Source organism: Dendronephthya gigantea, unplaced genomic scaffold (genome assembly GCF_004324835.1).
Source record: "Dendronephthya gigantea isolate DGI-Jeju-01 unplaced genomic scaffold, DenGig_1.0 000158F, whole genome shotgun sequence".
In the NCBI taxonomy this organism is placed as follows: Eukaryota; Metazoa; Cnidaria; class Anthozoa; order Malacalcyonacea; family Nephtheidae; genus Dendronephthya; species Dendronephthya gigantea.
The window spans coordinates 140513-162510 of NW_021163168.1; the positions used below are offsets into that span (position 1 = coordinate 140513).

Consider the following 21998-nt stretch of genomic DNA (forward strand, 5'->3'; position numbering starts at 1 on the left):
ACGGATAAAATGGGTACCCGTGCTCAATTTTATTATGAAGTATACCTAACATACGCAGTGAACTCAAATAAAACTTAAAGAGCACTAAGTGTACCAATTTTTTTTACCACATTTGCCAATATGCGAAGTTGTTGGAAGGTTTGAAGCAGGGGGCTTATATACTATATAAGCGCCCTGGTTTGAAGGCGCTGGCAATCTGGCATGCGCGTTTGCTGGCATGCGCGATGACACGCCTGATCAGGTTTATTCATGTCAATAGTAAAAGTGAGTAAAACAATCACAGGAAGTAAATTGTGTTAAAAATTAAAATGATTAATTTGGATTTGGATAGAAACTGGCGGGTGGCCTATTGTATTACTGCATTGGAAAACTATATTTCGCGTTTCTCGCCACCTTTGTATTCACACAATCAACACCGTTTCCCCGGGGAATTTTAATAATAACAATAACAAGAGGTGAGTTTTAGTTAAAGCGTTGTTGCTGTTTACGAACTATTATATGCTGTTTTGCAAGTATAGTCCAACATTTTAATATCAATATTCCAATGTTTCTCATTATTATACAGTATAGCTATATTATAAATTGTGGGTCGACAAAGGTTATGTCAATGCACGAATTTATAGCTGTAATTATAGTAAAGCTGTAGGTTTGATGTTATTTCGTAGCTTTTATATTATATAGAGGTGAATTTTAGCGATATTCAATTGTATAAAGCAATTGTACACATAGAAAAGCTCCAAAAATGTTAATGCAATTTGTATGTGCTGAATTGCACAACCGCTGTTATGAATAGAATGTATTCCACCTCTAAATCTTGAAACAGCATAGCTGAAAGAAAAAATACACTGATATTTTATTTTTTGGGCCGCACTTGCAACATTCCAATTTATTTATACCTATATATAAGTATAAAATTTTAAATAAATGATAGAAATCCGTTTTTACTCAATATCTATATAAAGTCTTTCTGCACCATGCAAGTTTTATAGATTCGCATAGTGTAAGTAGCTGAACCCACAGCTATATATCCTGCATTATGACTCTATAAATTTTGCTTGTATTAGTTATCAAGTCTAAGTCTTAGAATTTCTGAGGAAGGAGTTTGTCACCTTTTTTTGCAAGAAAGAATTGCTTGAAAAATGAATTGTGAGCCAAATCAGCCAATCTCCATTGAAATAAACATGTAAACTTTATACTATTTAAATCAAGGCTTGCAACTAGATGGTTTAATTTGGGTATATTCAAAGGAAATCAGTTCGGGCTAAGAAGATATATGTCTATAACCCTCTCCCCAATTACGTTTCTGATGGCTCTGGTCTAAACCTAGATTATTATGGGTGTAGTGAGGTCAATTTTCAAAGCCAACAAGATATATGTCGTCATATCATAGCTGCAGTTGTTGCAATTTAGTTAAAGTGCAGTTGCTGTGCAATTTTTATATAAACTCATTTTCTTTTCATTTAGCTTATGCCCATATTTAAAATGTCAAGGATGAAAATGTTGATGTCTTACCTGATGGTGTTGGTAAGGAAAATTAAGATGTAGGATGATGTAGGACATATGTATATGTATGCTACCATCTATGTGGTAACAACTTGTAACCGCTATAAAATATGGTTCACTTTAAAAATTGTTTTCAAGATTATCTCTAACTCAGTATAGGCTTACACCAATTATTAAACAACAGGCCTAAATGAAACAATCAGAGTACATGATTACGTATAAATATTTGATCCCTGGTCTAAAGGCCAGTCTGTGGCAGTGCTACCCTAGTTTTAGATTTGTGGCCAATGAGTTTTTCTTTCTTTTTCTAGGTTTATGCGGAGTTGTCTTATGCAGGTATTAAATGTAACCTTGCATCAAGTATAAAAGCTGTTGAAGGTGTAATTTAACTTATTTGCCAACAAGGAAGTACCTAATATGCAATTCATGATTTTCTTAGTAGTCGAAAAACCAGGATTCTGTCCAGATGTGTCAAAAAATACATTCGGGGCATGTGTTATAGCATGTGCTGATGATTCACACTGTAAGGATTTTCAGAAATGCTGTTCAACTGGATGTGGGATGCTTTGTTCAGAAGCAGGTTTGTTTTGACATTATATCCTGTAAAGGCATGTTTTAAGGACAAATTGAAAATTACCACAATGAATTGTATAATTAGCCATAATGAATTGTATGATTGGCATGCATTCAATTTAAAAAATAAATGACCTATTACTAACATGTTTTGACTTAACTGTAAGCAATATAGGTAAGTTGAGACATGTCTGCTATTGTAATATCCTGAGAATTTATAGCATGACCAATTATCATCAAAAGCACCCTATTGTGCCTAAATTATTTGGTCAACATACATAAATAATTAACGCCAGGGCCAAGGGTCTTCCCTCTTGTCTCACACTTTTTCATACCATCAGGAGAAATTTTGATTTCAATTATACTTTTGGCAAAAACCATGGTGGAATTCAACACTCATCACGTCTATGACAAATTTAATTGTCGCATATATCAATTAGTTTTTTTAATTCAATGCAAATCGCGCTTACGTCTGATGGCCAATTCCTGTCACCTCTCGTCAAATCTTGTTCAACTCGCAGAAGATTTCAACTGTCTCAAATTAAATTATACACACTTCAAATTCAAGCTAGTGGCAAGAGCATTGCACCGGCATCGCAAAAGCGTAGGTTCGATCCCTGCAGGTGGAGCTTTAATTGAATCATTTTTCATCAACTGTTGCTGGCTTGAATAGTTGAATTTGAAGTGTGTATAATTCCACTCGAAATTAAGTCCTTTTAAACCTCTAGAATTTACCTACATCGAGTAATGCTTAAAATCATGATCAATTTGTCTCTCCGCATACCAAACGTACGTGTCACCGCAAGTACTAACGCAGTTAAAACCTGGTTCTCATTAGTTACCGACTGTCGGGCATAGTACAAAATATGGACTGGACTGGACTGGACTGAACCGGTCTATATTTTGTTTCATTGCACCCAAAATTGGACTCCAAGTTGCGCAGAATTTACTTTTGAAAATATAACTTCGCTTACCTTGCTTTCGCGCACAGCGATCTCTAGTGCAGCTTCTTCATCTATAACTTGATAGGCCTCGTAATTTGGGTTCATCGACATTCTTGATGAAAACGATTCCGCGCTTGATTGTTTACCGACTTTACCATCAACAAGCCTAGTACAGTCTTAATTTTCGCCATTTTTCCAAAAAGATTGCGTAAATAAGGAGCATCAAAGATTTTGCGACCTTAGTTTTTTCTTTTTTAACTCGAAACTCGAAAGATTTCAAAACGCAATGTGTTTGAGGTGGTATGTAATATGAACGACATCCGCCACAGTCGGTCCGCCACAAACTACACTTCGTTCATCGTGGCCTTATAAGTTAAAAACAATGTTACGAGGAACAAGACTTTCGGTTCAATCGAGGCTTGTGACTTACGATATATTATGTGGTGATCATTTGCTTTACATTAAAATTTGACACATATACAGTATTCATATGAAACAAAGAGGTATTATATCGACCTCGTTTTTAATTGCAAGAGTGCCTAGACGGATAATTGCTCAGAATATGTCCATTTCTGAATCTGACAGTAATGATAATAAAGTCTGAAAGAGCGGTACATTCCTTTGAAGAATCAGGGAAATAGGTGTTTCATAACAATTTTTTTTTTACTTTATACAGTTGCAGTCTAGGCTTTTTTGAAATTTTGGCTGAGTCCAGTTTTGAGTCCAGTTTTGAATCAAATTTTGAGTCTAATTTTTGTTGTAGTTGACTCCAGTACTTGTAAGTTGTATAAGTTTTCGTTAATAAATATGGTTATACATAAGTCTTCCACCGTCGCAAGTTTAACAGTAAATATACAGGGTGAGTAAAAAAATGTTCTCCTGATGTGATTTATTCCTACTTAATATGCATATGCGGGTAGTTCATTCAAAAGCAAAATTCTTCAATTAAGTCCCAAAGAGAGTTAATTTTCAATGGTTTTAGTCCCAACTCTCAGAGGTGAAAATATTCGATTTTGACTAACACTTTTTATCAGCCTCCTATTTGCTCATTTTCCCCCCATTTCGTATCAAAAACATGTCATTCGATAGTTAAAAGCCTAACCTTTTGGAATGTGAAAAAAAATCGTTAATAGAATGAATAGTTCACGTACAATAGCGCACCAAAGTTGGATTACCTTTTTTTTTATACACCCTGTTTAATTACTGCAAAACTGATTAAGCGCTAATATTCTGATGTTGTGAGCGGCAGTAACTCGGAAATTTGCCCCCCGTGAAATTTGGCTCCCCCCGGGCCATATTTCCTAGGGCCATATTTCCGTACAGGGCGAAATTCCTAAAGGGGAGGGCGAGTTCATTGAGATTTTTAAATTTGTATTTGCTCTTATGGTTAGAAAAACAAAAATTCAACTTCATATACCCCGTATAGGTATTTCATATACTTTGCACAAGAAAAAAATAGGTATGCAATGCATACATGTGGCTAGCCTCCAAAACATTGGCAAAGATTTTCAAGTTTTGTTCAATGTCAAATGACAGGTCGCAATAATGGCGGGGAAATCAACTGCATGATGCTTAGTTTTACGTTCTAATGCCACACGCAAAGGCAAAAATGGGCTAGTTTGCTAATTGGATACAGTTAAAACAAATTAGACATAAGAATAATCAATGAAACATCAATGAAATACCATTCCTGCGATTAATTTATCTGCAAGTTTAGGCCAGTTTACACCGATCAGGGTGACAAAATTTCGGCTCTGCCCAGTCTCTTTCGAAGATAAACAAACTCGGCGGACAGACATGCATCATCGCTCATCGTTTTTTGCGTGTAGCATAGTGGTTAGCCCGCGAACGGGTTGCCGACAAAAATGTGAATTTTTAATTTCCTCAGCCGTGATTTCCCCGCCTAGACCTATAGTTATAGTTGTTGAGATGAACGGGATTCGAAGACGAACCTTGGTCTAAGGTATTAGGACGGTTTTGTTGTATTCTACCGTCTCTACCATATCTGCTAAAGAAATGTTAAATGAGAAACAATATATGCGGATAATTCATGCATGTTGATGGATAATCTATCTGTTTTCACACAGACAAACTAAAGACGAACTATCTTTTGCTTGCCCAAGTTCGTCTAGAGGGATGATCCGTCTATAAATCGGGCCATTATTTATTGTTATATTTTTTACTGATGTGCATGGTTTAGAAAAGCTGCAAATTGTGCGAGTTTAGCGATTTCAATTCACATTTTTACAGATTAATGTATTTTTTTAATTTAGCCTGTCGTGCTGGAGTTTCGAAAGTGAGCTGTCCACAATCACTATGTCGGTTCTCCCAGTGCCCGAATGCTCCAGATGCCTTATGTAGAATAGACTCCTGTGGCCAGTGCAAGGTTGAATACTACAACAAAACCACGTGGGAGAAAATCAGCTGCACTAATGCTGGTAAATAGAGCCTAGTTTTCTTATGGAACATCAGAAGCGCGACGTCCGCAACACGCCTTAAGGTGGCCCCCTAGGGTTTTTCTCAAAGTGCACACTAATGAAGTTTTCCCAAACCATTACCTTACGTGTTATAGGAAATTCACATTTCATGAAACACATTTCATATTAAGGTCCATCCATAACCAGCTATTAATTCACTGCTATTAATTATTCCCAGGTTGGGACGGGTGTTGAGGAGAAAATCATAATATTTGTTATCAGTCTCCCTTTTCAGTTTAAATTACCGATAGTTATTTCTTAGGGCAAAATCTATGTGAAAGAATGCGAGATTACGGACGCGTGAATCCACTACTAGGACGTTACGTGCCAACATGTACAAACGATGGGAATTTTGATTCGATACAACGCATGGGGAGCAGAATATTTTGCGTTGATAAACAAAGTGGAATTCCTGATTTTACTACAGAGAAAGGCGTAGGACAGATTCGAGAGATGAATTGTGATAAAAAAGGTTTGAAAGTTACTCTTCGTACGGTGGTTGTGACAGCGATTATGATTGATGCATGTTTGCTATCTCGCCTGGCAGGAATTGAGCCTACCCTTACGATACCATTGCGATGCTCTTGCCACTGAGTTACAAAGGTAACTGCATGGACAAGAGTGAGCGTGGTAGACTGGTACTGGTGTATATTTAGGACGGTAACGCCGCCAAATATAGGTGCATGAGGGTGAATCATTTACAATTTTGTGGCACTTTCCTCGTTTTCAAAGGCGTAGGTTCCATTGCTGCTTGAGGACCGATGTTGTTGACACATTTTCTCAACTGTTCCTGGCTTGAATTTGAGATGTGTGTGATTTTCCCTCAAAATTAAGGCCGTTAAACCCTTTAGAAACTTATCTTACATCAATTTTCTATGTACTTGCAACTTTAGCGGAAAAGACGGATTGTCAGTTGGCAAAAGAGGCTGCATTAAAGCTTCCTCCCATTGGACGGTTCGTGCCTTCGTGTAAAGACGATGGAAGTTACGCAGACAAACAGTGTCATGGTTCAACAGGATTTTGTTGGTGTGTTGATAAAAACGGCCGAGAATGGTTTGGGTCGAGAAGAAGGGGAGCAGTCGAGTGTCCACGAGATAGTAAGTTATCTTGGTAACTACAGGGTGTGTAAAAAAACCAAAATCGCCACTTCAACATGCCAAACGCATTATATATTGAGTCCGACGATTTATTTTAACATAGCAAGAAAATGGAGTTATTTAGCTTTCTAACAATATCGTTTTATACCATAATGACTATTGAAGTAGCCAAATAATCTTTGGACCCGTTGTTCAAGCCACACCGCTGGCAATTGAATAGACAATCTTACTGGCGCAAACACGCATTGTAGCTCATATTATATTCAAATTTGCTTCGTTTTGCCTTCGTTCGAGCAAGTTTGATTTCGATCAATAATTTTTATTTTAAAATATTTTAATAATTTCTTGCCGTTATAAAGTAAACAAAGGCTTCATGCATTGGATAGCTTCTCTTTCATGCTGTATAAAAATTAAATATATCCTTCGTAAAAGTCTGTTAATTTCTATTTCGTTTCTTTTTGAGACACCCTGTATATTGTTCTTATGTAGTGAATAACCAAAGTGTGTTAGATTCTCAGCTGTTTTTTGAGTAGTAAGTTAACGACGGCTTCTGTATTAGGACTTTAAATACCACTTTGCTTCACTAGTGTGTCCAGCGGGTGTGAAAAGTGTGGATGGATGTGATCCAATGATATGCTCAACGGTTTCCTGTCCTGGTCATGACAAGCGTAAAGTTTCATGTCGGATCAATCCATGTGGACAATGCAAGGCCGAGTTTCTTGACGAAAATAATCGCAAAGTTGAATGTGAGTATTCATACGTATGACTGCATAGTGCATGTTAAAGTTTAGCATGATTAGTTTGAAGTTGATTCTGTTACGCCTAGTTTCCTTTTAGTCGCGAGTGTTGTGAATATGTCATGGTGGCTGATGGCATAAAATATTTTGATGTGTGTGCAGCATTGAACTGAAAACAAGTACGATCGTACTACAGGGTGTCCCAAAAAAAACGAAAACTATTGAAATCACCCATAACAATGCCATTGTTAGAGTTTGAATGCCTAAGCACTCTGTTGGGCCCAAAAGTGTATAAATTGGGGTTGCCATAAGCATATTTATGCATGCATATGATGCAGTCAAATTTAATTGTTCGCAAAAATGATATTTATTAACAATATTTACAATTTACAAATATGGATAACATTATTTAAACGTGCATCTCAAGGACCATGACCTTCGACATGTCCCCTTTCTCTAGCAACACAAAGCATTTAGCATTTTATAAGTTGCATAAAATACTCACGGGCTGAAATTCGTGAACACGGCATTCAAATTTTAACAATGAGTGATTTCAATAGTTTTCGTTTTTTTTGGGACACCCTGTATAGTGGACCAGGAACTGCGTAACCGAGTTTAATTTCTGAACTGCATTGTATTTATAACAATGGAGAGGATAATGTATTTCTAATCGTTTGTGTTTACTTATACAGGGTGTCCCAAAAAAAAAGCAATCACTTAAATATGCAGAACATTAATACAGCTCTAAAGCGCAATAGATCCTTCATTTACAATGCTAAAAGTCATTTTAGCTGAACTATGGTGCAAACCCGAACAATATTAATATTCTTGCATATTTAAGTGGTTGCGTTTTTTTTGGGACACCCTGTATATAGGCTGAATATTAATGATATGCATGTATATATTATTTGCTGCAAATATATCAAGAATTGCTTGTAACTTGCCTCAAAGGTCAAAAGTAAAAATTCGAACTCCGTCAATCGATGCGGAATATTGCTTAGAATAATTGTGCCAAATTTCATTCCGATCAAACAAGTAATGCTAGAGCCTTAGGGTTTTTTTAAAGAGCGTCACCCCCTAACAACAACAACAACAACAACAGCAACAAGACGATTAGCCGCGGTTAGGGACCAGAGTTCCTGGTCCAACAGTTCCTGGTCCAAAAACGTCGATAGAATTTGAAGAAGTCCTTTGAGGGCAGTTTTCCACTTGAATTTTTCGGTGGAACGTCGTATTTCCAATTCGAAAAGAAAAACGAGCGAAAAATTTCGTTCGCTCGAAAAATTCGCTAGTGGAAAACCGCCTTGAGTGGAATGTATTGTATTATGCTCGGAAAGATTTCCCTAAGTCGCCTCTTCAATACATGTGCAATCATGAAGTGATGCATGTGTGGGATTTTATGAATTGTAGGTCAGACCTGCGCGAACAAACGTGCAAAATTGCTTGGAAAGAATGGTGGTCGACCTCTTGTTGGAGAATACGTTCCACAGTGTGATGTTTATGGGAACTACAAACAAACCCAGTGCTGGGGATCTGTTGGTCAGTGCTGGTGTGTTGATCGTATCAGTGGGGTGCATGTTGATGGAACGATGACTAGAGGAACGCCGAACTGTAAAAGTTTGTATATGTTGTCAGTTTTCCTTATAACTGCCCGAATATATATAATTATATATATATATATATATATATATATATATATATATAGCTAATACATGCAGGAAAAAGAAGTTTTCTCATTCCTTATATAAACTCAAAAACGTCATTAATTTGATATATTGTTTGCATATTGATTGCATATGTGTTTTAACGAGGAAGGGAATCAAGCATATCGATTAAAGTGCCTGTATCACTCGTGGAATCTTTATGCATTTGAAAAGAATGTAAAAAGTTAGTTAATATATTAAAGAAAGTTTTTGATTTAGTGCAATAATTTTGAAGATACTAGCCTTTAAACTACCTGCAATTCCTGAGTCCCAGGCTCCTGTAAACAATGGGCAGTTTCAAATTGAATAGCCGTGTTTAAACCCAGGAGGTTGGGACTCAGGAACCGCAGGTAGTTTAGAGGCTTGTATCTTCGAAATTATTGCACTAAATGAAAAAATGTTCTTTAATATATAAACTAACTTTTTACGTTCTTTTCAAATGCATAAAGATCCCACGAGTGATACAGGCACTTTAATTAATCATTGAAATATATTGCAAAAATTAATGTACCATAAAGTTCTTTATTGCTTCGTTATGATGAAATGAAGCTGATTTTTTCATGATTGAGACATCAGAATAATGAAATACAGCTTTTACATATAATGGTTACTTTCACTTCACTTTTAGGATTACTACGATTTTATTTTCTTTTAATTTAAGGGTCTCCCGTTTTACGCGACTTCAAACGACCAGGTAATGATTTTTTCTTGTAGCTATGACAATGACAATGTGAATCCAATACGGTGTAAACGGGGTCTCGGTCGCACGAAACATGTACGATTCAAGTCACTCAACTGCAGTCCCAGGTCGGGCAATCGGCACTGCAAACTGTAATTCAACAGAACGCGTCGCGTCTTGCGTGTGATAGCGAACATTTTGCTTGATCGAGCGATACGTCATAACTTAATGTGGGATAGATTATTCGCGTTGTCCGCTTTTGGACCCGTTCAATTTTGTCTGACAAGTTGATAGTTCTGGTATTATTTTTATTATTACTCACCATGCTGTTTTTTCTTTTAAAGTTTGCCCAAACGGATTTCCGATGTTGCTGTGCCTTCGTCCTTTTTGTCAGTGGGCTAAAGGTTGCGATATCAATGCAAAGGCAACATGTCGTGTTAACCCCTGCAGAGCATGTGCAGTCGAGTATTTTGACGAGGATAACAAACTGATAGACTGCAATCAAGGTAATGATATCAAACCTCTCTACATTCGTATGTTCGGCAGTAATCCATTTTTGCATACCGGATTGTCCAAAAGACTGGTTTGCACTGTCGCCTTGATGTAAATTATTTTTTGTCAGTGGCGTTGGAAGTACAATAATTGGGGAGGGGGACATATTCATATATTCATGTTATGCACGATCAATTTCTTTTCAAATCGAATGTCTACAGTCTGCTAACATGAATATATGAATATATTCTCGCCCCCCTAATTATCGAGCTTCCTACGCCACTGTATAGCATTAATCTATACATTTGTTTCCGTAGTATTATTAAAACGGATTTCTACCGTATAGGGGCCGGTTGTACAAAAACTGGATAGCACCATCCAACATAATCCCTTCAAACATTTTTGGTTTTGTCTGCTGTAAATTTGTAGAATTTTAATTTCTTAAGTATATGAATCAAACATTTACGTCTTATTTCAAATAGAAATGTCTAAATGTGAACTGCAGCGTGCAGACGCTTTTAGCAGCAAGTATATTGGTTTACAACCCGTGGGAAGATTCATTCCTCAGTGCGATAAAGATGGGAATTATTCCAGGATACAGTGTTGGGGGTCGACTGGATACTGTTGGTGCGTCGATGGTAAAACTGGAGTGGAACAAGAGTTAACACGTGTGAGAGGAACTCCTAACTGCGCAATTAAAACACACGAAAATTTGACAGGTATGTATGCTGTTTGTAGAAATTATCTTCATCGCATTGAAGCTAAAATTAGTGAGTTTAAGGTCCACCAAATCTACCAGTACGTCACACGAAAACAGCTGCTGGTGTTAGGAACCCAATTTCATTTCGTTTTATGGCTATGACTTTGTTTACGAGGGGAATCTATAATTTTTAACCCTGATGTAAAACTGGAAATAACGGCAGTATAACTTCATGCCTGCGTCGTAGATTTAGCGGTGTATTTTAAACTCGCCATTTATATACCAAGTTTGCTTGTCAAACTCGTTCCTAAAAAGTGTTCAGCACAGTGCCCTTGTTAAGTGCTTTTCTTTGGGCACCGTGACCAATTTCATTTTGAAACGACATGTTTAACCCAGTAACTCTAAAAAGACTGGAACGATAACTTGGCCGCCATCTTTCAAGCCAAGAAAGATTATTTTGTTTTGCTAGTTGAAGGCGAATTTTTTTTTCGCCCCGTTCAAATTCTTTAAAAATTTCAAGTACAAAGCTGTACCTCGCCGGTAAATATGTTGTTCAAAGTTGAAGTGGTCAAATGAAAAAATAAAATAATGTACTTTTGTGGCAATTTTTTTCCAACGATTTTTACTGAATTTCTCACTCCTAGACACTCTCCCCAGTTTTTTTCAAGGCGTGTTTTTGTCGCGCGGCCCCCGGATTAATCAGTAAATTATATTCAAATCGGCTTCATCCAATGACTAGACTCTATTGTGGAGCTATCGTTCCAGTTTTATTAGAGTTCACTGGTTTAATCTGGCACCACTGAAAAATGTTACGGGCACCAGAGTGGAGCACTCCTAAATATAAGACGCGGATAAATTTATGCACGTATAGACCTACGACTGGTTTTGGTGAACAAGTCATTTTCACTGATGTGAAACTGCACACCAAGTCATTTGTGCATGCAAGCATGTGCTTTTATCGTTATTTACATGCAGGGAAGGACCATTCCTTATGAAATTTTCCCTGTTTTTTAACGATGCAAGGGGATGAAGGGATGATGGGTGATGTTTCGGAAGGGACTGTAAAATCGGAAACATTTAGTTGACTCGATGCACAAAAATTGTCACCTGCTTTAAATATATATGCATGCATTTGCTTGCTTATTTTTATTGACAGACCTCCGTTAAATCTCAGTCATGAGTAATCCTGCCTCTGTGAAAACTTATATTCATCATTAATAACGGTCTTTTTCTATACGATAAACAAACAATTTCATTCGTCTGATTTGCATTATTTAGAAAACAATTCCGAGGTTAAACCAGGCCGATGTCCAACCGTAAAACCCACTGATACATGTACTTCAAAATGTGTTAATGACAAAGATTGCACCGGCAAAGAGAAATGCTGTAAGATTGGTTGTGGAAAAACATGTAGAAAACCAGCTGAGGAACAATTGGGTATGTCATAATTATAGAGATCTGCTTTATAGGTTATACTATATATGGCTCTCGCTCGCAATATTTCGAATATTGAAGCCATTGTAGCTATCGCTCATCTGACTATATACGCCGTTTTGAAAGAACGTCGTAATCCTCATGAACTATGCGATTTGAAAAGTAATGGTAGGAGTAAAAAGGAGTTGGTATTTTATTTTTTCTTTCTGGAAAAAAAGTTGATAGCTGACTGCTTTTCATAACCGAAGCTTCAATTCTATACGTGCATTTTTCGAAATGATTAAGCGTAAATATTTAAAAGTAGAAACACGGGTTATACACGAGTCAAATCTACACCTTGAAGCACTTTATCTAAAGAACGGTTTACACGAGATAAAATACCGGTTTCGCTGGTCATAACATCTTCGCTTGCCCATGTAGTTAATGATATACTTTAGTAGCAAATGCTTAATTATTAGTTGATGGGCCTTGAATGTTTCTCTTTTATATCAGCGTGTCCTAATGGGATGCCGTTCCTACTTTGTCTTCATCATTGCCAACTGGCCAGTTGTCCTTCGCATCCAAAAGCAAAATGCACCGTTGACCCGTGCCGTATGTGTAAAGTTGAATTTAAAGACGACGATGGGAATATTGTTAATTGTACCGAGGGTAAGTTTACTACAACATCTCGTTCTCCAATGGCCGATTTTTTCGCGAGTCTCTAAGGGATGATTAGTGTGCAAGAAATTCGCCGCGAAAAAGTAGGATCGCTTAGTGGGAAACGTGCTTTACCGCTCATCAAATCTTTCCCGTTACATCATTATAAGAATCTAATGAAACACTAATTCAGCCGTTGTTTTAACCAAATAAAGTTGAGCAAAAGGAGACAATTAATTTTCAACTATAGTTGACGTTTTACCATGTACAATCTGTTTTTAAAAAGTAGGAGAACTATCATCTTCGCCCATTAAAGCTGTGAAAACATTTTTGTTAAATGGCAAAACGCAAATATACTTTTCGTGAAAGTCTTCACTGAAGTGTTCGCCGATTTCCTATCGTCAGTGACAAAAAATTGTCCACTTTTTTATGCTAATAAATTGATTAATGTAGCTAAGTACTTAAATTGATGTAGTATTTTATCAATATCAGTATATTTGATAAAGATTGATTTAGCGGAGTTGATTAGTAGGGCATGCAAGTACAATAGCAATATATGTCCCTATATAGACAAATATCATAACATCTGCGTTTTGGATAGGTTTAACCGAATGCCAACTTCAGAAGGCGCAGTCACCCGTGATGCCAGGCAGTTATATCCCTCAGTGTGAGAAGGACGGAAGTTACTCCACAATGCAATGCCACGGATCCACAGGCTACTGTTGGTGTGTGGATCAGACTGGGCGAGAAATTGACGATACTAGAGGCAGACAGCGAGGGGCTGTGAATTGCACTGGGGTTATCTCAAAAAAGGGTAAGCTACATGGACACACAATGCAGTCATTTTCGCTGATTTTTTATAGACCGTGTCCAGCCAAAATTCGCATACAGCAGATATTACAAGCGTTAAAGGTTCTCTCATGCACAGTGAAATACCATACAATCTGTGTGAGGCACGCTATTTTTGTACTGTAATTTGTGAAATTGAAGCGTTGGCTTACGATTTATTAAAGTTAGACTCTCAGGCCTAATAACAAAATTTTCAAATTCATTATTTCATTGTAGTTCTCACCAAATGTGAACAGATGAAAGTAAAAGCAGAAAAAACTCTTCTCTTGGGTGTTAAAAAGCCACAATGTGAGGCTGATGGTAGCTTTAAACAGGTGCAGTCATGGGAAGGCTATCAGTGGTGTGTAGATGAGAATGGTATCGAACTTCTGGGAACAAGAGTTGAACCTGGTAAATCAACTCCAAATTGCAGTGAAGGTAGGTGAAATCGTGTTCTTGGTTGTTCACTGTCGTAAAGATGAACGATTGAATTGTCCTTAAAGTGTAATTGGATATAATTGGAAATCGATCTGCTGTTGAACCTAAAAACCATTACCAGCAGACAATTACTTAGTAGAAGACGATTGTTATAAAATATTTTAAAATCTATATTATGATATTAATCAAGACAAGAATTTTACGGTGATATTTCGACTTCATTTCAAAGTCATTGTCAAACCGGAACAATGACTGAATAATGCAAAATTTTATCTGGTCTGACAGTGACTTTGAAATAAAGGCTCATATATCTTAATGTTATTCTTCGGAGTATGTTTCTTTTGAATCTTTTGCATTTTTGCAGCCTGTAGGCCAGTGCTATGTATGATTTATTGTCAGTATGGCTTCGCCAAAGATGAACGTGGTTGCCAAAGATGCGAATGCGCCAGGGCTCCTTTAAAACCTGGTTTATGTCCAAAATCACCTTCCACTACTGGTCTTGATTGTAATGAAGACCTGGAGTGTGGTGGAACGTTGAAGTGTTGTCAGAAAAAGTGCAGTGAGCCCGTTATTCACGGTAAATAATTCCGCAGTTTTGTCTGCTATAAAAACTGAATTGATTCGTTTGTGAATGAGATCTGAATGCAAGATATTCGAGTTATCTTTCAAATGCTGTACTCTATTTAGCAATTCAGCAACGAAATCGTGCTGAACGAAAAAATAAAACACATGGATAAGCTCTTTGCTTGAGTCGCAGCTATTGTCCTAATTATTTCAGTTTTGTCACTAACGATTAACTGTTATAACTAGTTATAACTATCGAAATGTTGATTGTCCAGGGGTGCATGTGCTTACTTTAAATAAGCCTGGTGGTATAGATACACTATTTATTAAAGAGAACGTCGAAATGTCCTGAGTTCTCAACCCATTCGACGTTTTCTTTGTATCTTTAAGTTTTGTTCTCGTCTTATACCTCACTAAACCTATCAGAGATGTAGCCACAATAACAGCTCAAGATTTGTAATACTTCCCTGGGTAGTTAAAACTAATATTCGTTACAACTTCAGTACTATTATGGTGTAATAATATTTGTAATCCTATCTTTTTAGTGAAACCAGGTTATTGTCCTCTTGTAAACACTTCACATGCTGGTGATTGTACAAGCGAGTGCTCTCAAGACAGCGAATGTAGCGGAAATGAAAAATGTTGCGCCAGCGGCTGTAGTCGAAAGTGCATGCGTCCTGCTAGAGAAGGTATGACTGAATGAGTTGTAGTTAAACATGGCATAGTCCGTGGTCCACAGTCCAACAAGACTTTACCAATAAGACTTTACCTATAAGACTTTACCAATAAAGTTTAAGTTTATTTTTTAGTGTAGGCTCATTTTTAGCAATTGTTCAAGGTTACATCCGGACATAAATTTTTCTTGTAGTTTGTCCAAATGGAGCTCCACTGGTTATGTGTCTACGTAACATGTGCGATGATGACGTCAGCTGTCCAGCCTATCCCCAGGCTACATGCCAAATGAATTACTGTGGTCATTGTTCTGTCGAGTTCGTGTTTGCAAACGGCACTATAGCCGATTGTGGCAAAAAAGGTGAGTGATTTAGGGTATCCAAATCGATATAGCGATGGTATATAGTAGGTAGTACCTTATGCGGCAGTTTCCCTAAAAGTTTTCTCGGCACGATTTTGCAATATTTACTATAAGAGACGCGAACACCTCGAAATTCGAAAGTTCTAAAACACTTCCAACCCTAAATCGTTAAGCTTGAAAACTGATACTAAATATGCTTATATAGCGATTAGTATTCTCAGGGTAGGAATCCCACCCTGCATGTATCTCCACTTGCTATTGTGGTAGATTAATTTCATTTTATATATTGGTTTGTAGTATCGTACCCATGTACCCATTAATATCATTACAAACATGAAGCGTAATTTCCTACTGTAGAGGTTGTATCAAAACAAAAGAGAGTTCACTGCCAAGAAAAGAACAGCACGTTGTACTTTTGTCCTTCTTCATTGTGTAAAGATAAGACCTGTGCCAGGAATCCAAAAGCAACATGTCGTGTGCCAGCCTTGAGTTGCGACTGCGCTGTCGAGTTCTATGATGAAAATGGAAATGAAGTTGACTGTAAGTAAGAAGAGGCGCTTTTCTTTAAATAATATTATTCTATCAAAACTCGATGAATTATTTTATACGTTGATTTTAAACGCTAAATGGTTAAAGCATGTGGATAATATAACTCGGGTTTCCACACAATTTCTTGTTTTCTCAATTTCCATGGTGTTGCTGTAACTATATATATCAGCATGGAAAATGTTTTTTTATTTTACCAGCGTAATATCACACCGTGTATAAATCGTGAAACAATTGGAAATAAAACTCAAAAAATGTAAACATTTTTAATTTGCTGATTAGTTTTCAAATTAAAACGATCGGAAATTCCTCTAATTAAACGAAATTCCTCTAATTAAAACGAAATTCCCCTATATACCCTTTTCATCCGCGCTCAGTTTTTGTAGTTTTTGTTGTCTGGGGACGAGTAAAATGGTTTCGGATACCCAATTTACCTGTGCGGTGTCGTTAAACTGCGTGTAGTGTAAATCTGCCTTATATTTTGGTCAATTTCTTCTCGTCAGTAAAAATTGATGATTGGAGATTTTACTAAGTGATCGTAAAAGCGAAATAGCTACGGATATCCGCGTAATATGAAAATGTTGGCCCAAATGTTGACCGTTCTTTGTCGACGGGTCTTTCAACATCGATCTTGTTTTCAAGTGTCAAAAGTAGTCGTGTTTCTTGTAGTCCATATCATAGCATATTTAGGAGGACCAAACACCAAAAAAATTCTCGCGTTCAAATTATGACGGAAATTTGGACTGCCAATGATATAGTCATATCTTTGCAGGTTTGACCGAATGTCAACGCAAGCGAAAAAAACTGGAGACTGGTCCCCTGTTGCTCGGAGCATTTAAGCCTAGGTGTGAGGGAGATGGTACATACAGTCGTATACAGTGTCATGGATCTACCGGCTATTGTTGGTGCTCTTCCCCGGATGGCACCGAGTGGCCTGGAACGAGAGTACGTGGTCAACCTGAATGCGACTACAGCAAAAGTAGGTTGAAGGAAAATACAACCATAAGTGTATCACGTCATTGCTCTGTGGTGCTATTTCCGTGAAGTTTAAAAATTACAAAGGCAATGCTGAAGGCGAATTATTAGGTACCGGTCGTTAAATTATAGAACGCAGCAACAATAAGACTTACCGTGAATTACGCACAACTTTATTGTTCAGTTGACTTAAAACCACCAAAATAAAATACTAAGACATAATCCGAGAGCAAATAACTTAAACTATAATTTTTGATGTAACCACCAGAAAAGGCAATTGTAATGATAGCCAAGATACGGCCTTGGACCACGAGATAGACTTCTGCTTCAACTATTTTACTTGGGATGTCTTTGCAATAGTCTGAGAACTAGCGTTCAGTCTAAAATTCAACCGGAAACACTTGTTTTAATATACAAATAAAATTATTAAACTTATGCATTTGTACTGAACCCGGTCTCTATATGAAGCTTTTCTTATACTTACATGTTTTCTCTTCTTTTTATGATTCAAGGTCCTGTCAGGTAAATAATGTATTGTTTATTCGATTGTTGTGTTTGGAGTTTTCCTTCAATATTTCAATCTAGGTTATGTTGACTGATGACGTAATGTTTCGGTTTACGGATTTTCAATTTTAGAAGTGTTCACGTGAGGTTATCCCTTGATGCTAGTTTTGACAGCGTTAAAGATTCCCTTAAGGATTTCGAAACGTAAGTCTTTTAAATAATAAATTTAATAAATAATAAATCGAATCAGACCCGCGTGTAATTTAGATATTGTAGTTATATATAGGAACAACGGTAACTCACGAACTCGATAAAATCTATCAAAAGAAAAAAATCCATACCTGAAATCGCTGAGAAAAGCCGCCCATGTTAAGCCTGTTTTCCACTAGGCGAAATTTTGCTCGCGGAGCGGAATTTTTCTTTGTTTTTCTCACATTAGTTCTGCGTGAAAGCGCGCAGACAATTAAAAATTCCGCTCCGCGGGTAAATTTCCGCCTGGTGGAAAACATGCTTTAACTAGCTTTGAGGGCTGTTTTCCACTAGGCGGAATTTTGCGCGCGGAGCGGAATTTTTTTTTGTTTTTCTCACATTAGTTCTGCATGAAAGCCCGCAGACAATTCCGCCTGTTGGAAAATAGCTTCGTAATTCAGTCAGTTTTCCACTCTACTTTAAATTCGCCAACCAAGCACATCACCACATTTCACATATTGCGTCGCACGAATATCTAAATTCGCAGTGGAAAACGGGCTGCAGAGACGAAGCAAAGGCAAATTCGAAACCCTTATTTTTCGCTTTCTTAGGGTGATACTTAATTTCCTGCAAGATCGATTTGAAATACATCCGCGGCAGGTTCATAATCTCAAGGTACGCAAGCACATTGAAATTTTACGCTATTTTATGGCGTAAAGTAAAGTTTGTCCGTATTCATTTGTAATTGAATTCCGATTTATATGGAGGGCAATTATTATTTTATGTTATTTCTCAGGTTACCAGTGGTAGTATTATTGTCAAATTCGAGTTAGTGAAATACGAAGAAGGCAGAAATTTGAGAAATGCCTCAAGTCAGATCCGTGAAGCGGTAAGTTTACGAAATATTTTCAATGTGGATCATGTATCACATGCATAAATAGTAATTCTACTCGCTGGTAAATATAACGCGTTCACACATTCAGTCACCAAACATAGCTCACGGCTATGCATGAATATAGGCTGTATCACGTGTAAATACAACCTCGTACCCAGGTAAAAAGACCCTGGGTACGAGGTTGGTGCAAATACAAGTTTAAAAAAGAGAAAGCTGCATTTGGAAAGTGCATCCATGCATGCACATTCCACAAGACCACAACCAGTCCATAGACTATACGAGAAACTAATTGTCTGCACTATTTTTATGTGACACAGTCACTTCTCAATTCGCGTACGAGTATTTCCTGTGTGGGTTTTATCTACCTGTAAATCGAATATTCATTAACGTTCTGGCACCAAAAATCGGGGTGCCACACTGACGTTATCAGACCGACAGCCACAATGCATATCCCCTGGCCTTTGTGCCATATGTCTTGCGTCAGTCCATATCCTTGATGGTTATGTATTGTTTGAAGGTTTTAGAAGGAACATTTTTAATTAAATTTGGCGGTGAAACAATGGTGGCAAAACCTGAATCATATCAAGAAAGTGCTGAATTGACAAGTGTAGAAACGGAGACGAGGAATTCAAGCAGTACCCCAGTATTGGCAATCGCTCTTGGAGTTGTGTTTGGAATACTGGCTGTTATCTTGATTGTCGGAATTTTATTCATGGTAGGAAACTTTTGTTATCAAAGTTATGATAATAGCAGAAAACATACAAACTCCCCCCAAACCACCCCATGCACACAGTGATGAACTTGGGTCTCCCAAGTGGTCCAAAAGTTGATTCCAAACGGACCTTAAAAATGTACCACGTCTATTCTCTAGATATTTAGGGATCCTGTTCCTGTTACTCGGTGTAATTTATCATGCAACTTGCGATACAATTCTACTTTTTGGGAGATGTAAATTTGGCAACTACGAAACTATTGTGTTTATTACGCTCCATGGACGTCAGTCTTACACTTACATTTGAAAGCTGTTCACTAATTTGCATCTCCTAAAAGTAGAATGCCATTACAAGTTGCCAAAAATTGTACCTTGCGTGTAACAAGGCCTTACTCCTTAAGTGCTTTAATGCTATCACCATGTGACGACTATTTCTGCTATACCTAAACTACGTTCATTATTTCTAGGTTAGAAAACGAAGACAAAAACATCGTGGGATGTCGGTAAGTGTAAAATTATCGTTAGGAACTGAGTGGTTCTCAGAAAGGGATTTTGAGGGAGGTTTTCTGAGAGTTTAGACCTGATAACCATGGTGACGAGCGAGGCAATGTCAATGAAAGATTTACTTTGGAATATTTGAATATGATAAACATTGTAAAGATGAATATATAGAAATCAGACATGTTTTTAGTGTGCATGGAGTCGCTAATCAGATCTTCTGATCATCTGGTGAATATTTCTTAGTTAAAAAACTGTAAACTGAAAAGCCCCTGGAGCCGGCTGTTCAAAAGCCGGTTAACGCTAACTCTGCTTTGAACCCTGCTTTGAACACACTGTTTTAACCCAGGTTTAACTAGCCTAGGGTTAGGAATTTTAACACAGGTTTATCACTAACCCAAGCAGGGACTTTTTCGACTCCAACCGAGAGGAATCAGGATGACTGTACACGTAATCGATCACAAAGTATTAGGGCTGTTTTTCCACTCTATAACCTATCGTAAATTCGTAGCGTATTTCATTCTTTCCTGGAACTCGGATAGAAATAATGACTTTGAAACGAAGTAATACGCTATAGGTACGGTTCGGTACGAAAGGGTTGAAGTGGAAAACAGGCCTTAGGCTAGAGGCTCGAGTACCGAGTAGCGATAAGTACTAATTCTTATATACTTCTTCTGATTTTAAGGTAAATACCTACGACTCATCACGACCAGCACTTAAAGACGATTTCTAATCTAATAGCGACGACTTTTTTAGTTTTTACTGATTTTTCATGTACTATCAAAAGTAGTGAATGAAAAGTTTTAATTTTTCAATAAATATATTGTCAATTTATTTTTATGCTACTTTATCCTGACTTTAGCAAATATGTATACAGCAATTTGATAAATGAGTAATTTTTTAAATCAACCGCGTGAATTTATTGCGTTGTGATGAAAGTTATTCATTACATAGACATGCAAAAATTTGGCCGATCAATACGCTGTTTCTCTATATATCTAAATTTTAATAAACCTATTGATTGCATGGACATCCGTTGCAGCCAAGTTGAGGTAACCAAAATGGCTAATTTCGTAAGTTTCGATAAAAAGCTAGAAGCGAACGTGGGAATATCGACTGTAAAAGCGCGTCGGAAAATGAATAGGATGGATCAGTTGAGACGTAAATGTAATAATTGGTCGGGTAGTGCTAAAAAATGTTTCATAGTTCGTTAATCGATTTATTTCCCTAGTTGCGACTTTGAATGCGTTGTAAATTGAGAAATTCGTCTGGTTTATCCGTCTAAATTCGACTGAAGACGTGTTTCCCGTTAGTTCAGTTCAGGCCTAAACGCATCGAAATGTATGAAGGCCTAAACGCATCGAAATGTATGCGTTTTCAAACGAAAACGCACTAGTGTAGACAGGGTCTCAGTTGCCGGACGTTCAAGCCCCATTCACACTACACGCAATTTTCGGTTTGGTACGGATGAATTTGGATACACTACTGACTACCCACTACATAATTTTTGGTACGGTAGCGAAAGAATGGTGTGGATAAAATTTCAAAACTTCTGCCAGATCAGTAAGCCAAATTTCACTCGTACCAATTTATCCGTTTACATCACCGGAAAGGTCGGACAAGAAGCACGTCTTTCAGCGGATTTACATCTTAAAGTGATAGTAATAGTGCATGAGACTTAGGTGACTCCGATTTACATCTGTCTCATTACTTGATGAGTTTTATACGTGAAACGGCCAAAGCCGGGCAATAAAGAAAAAATGGTCTGGACTTTTTTAAAACTCCAGCCAGTGACTGTGGATTGAACCACTTTCGACCCGGTAGGACCCGCCCCTGCGAGG

The 21998-nt window shown here is 37.4% G+C and overlaps 1 protein-coding gene across 1 annotated transcript; it reads left to right on the top strand.

The window, feature by feature from the left end:
• Positions 1-325: 325 nt before the first annotated feature.
• Positions 326-20991, top strand: LOC114537482. Its single transcript, XM_028558516.1, has 28 exons — positions 326-455; positions 1465-1524; positions 1815-1839; positions 1943-2083; positions 5294-5458; positions 5760-5969; positions 6391-6594; positions 7182-7340; positions 8742-8948; positions 9696-9728; positions 10058-10219; positions 10688-10924; positions 12184-12342; positions 12832-12987; positions 13577-13789; positions 14041-14241; positions 14606-14818; positions 15351-15494; positions 15674-15838; positions 16196-16378; positions 17157-17363; positions 17872-17881; positions 17996-18067; positions 18664-18727; positions 18849-18941; positions 19465-19662; positions 20127-20162; positions 20843-20991. The coding sequence occupies exons 2-28, from the start codon at positions 1468-1470 to the stop codon at positions 20888-20890; spliced, it is 3762 nt and encodes a 1253-aa protein (XP_028414317.1). The 5' UTR covers positions 326-455; positions 1465-1467; the 3' UTR covers positions 20891-20991.
• Positions 20992-21998: the final 1007 nt, after the last annotated feature.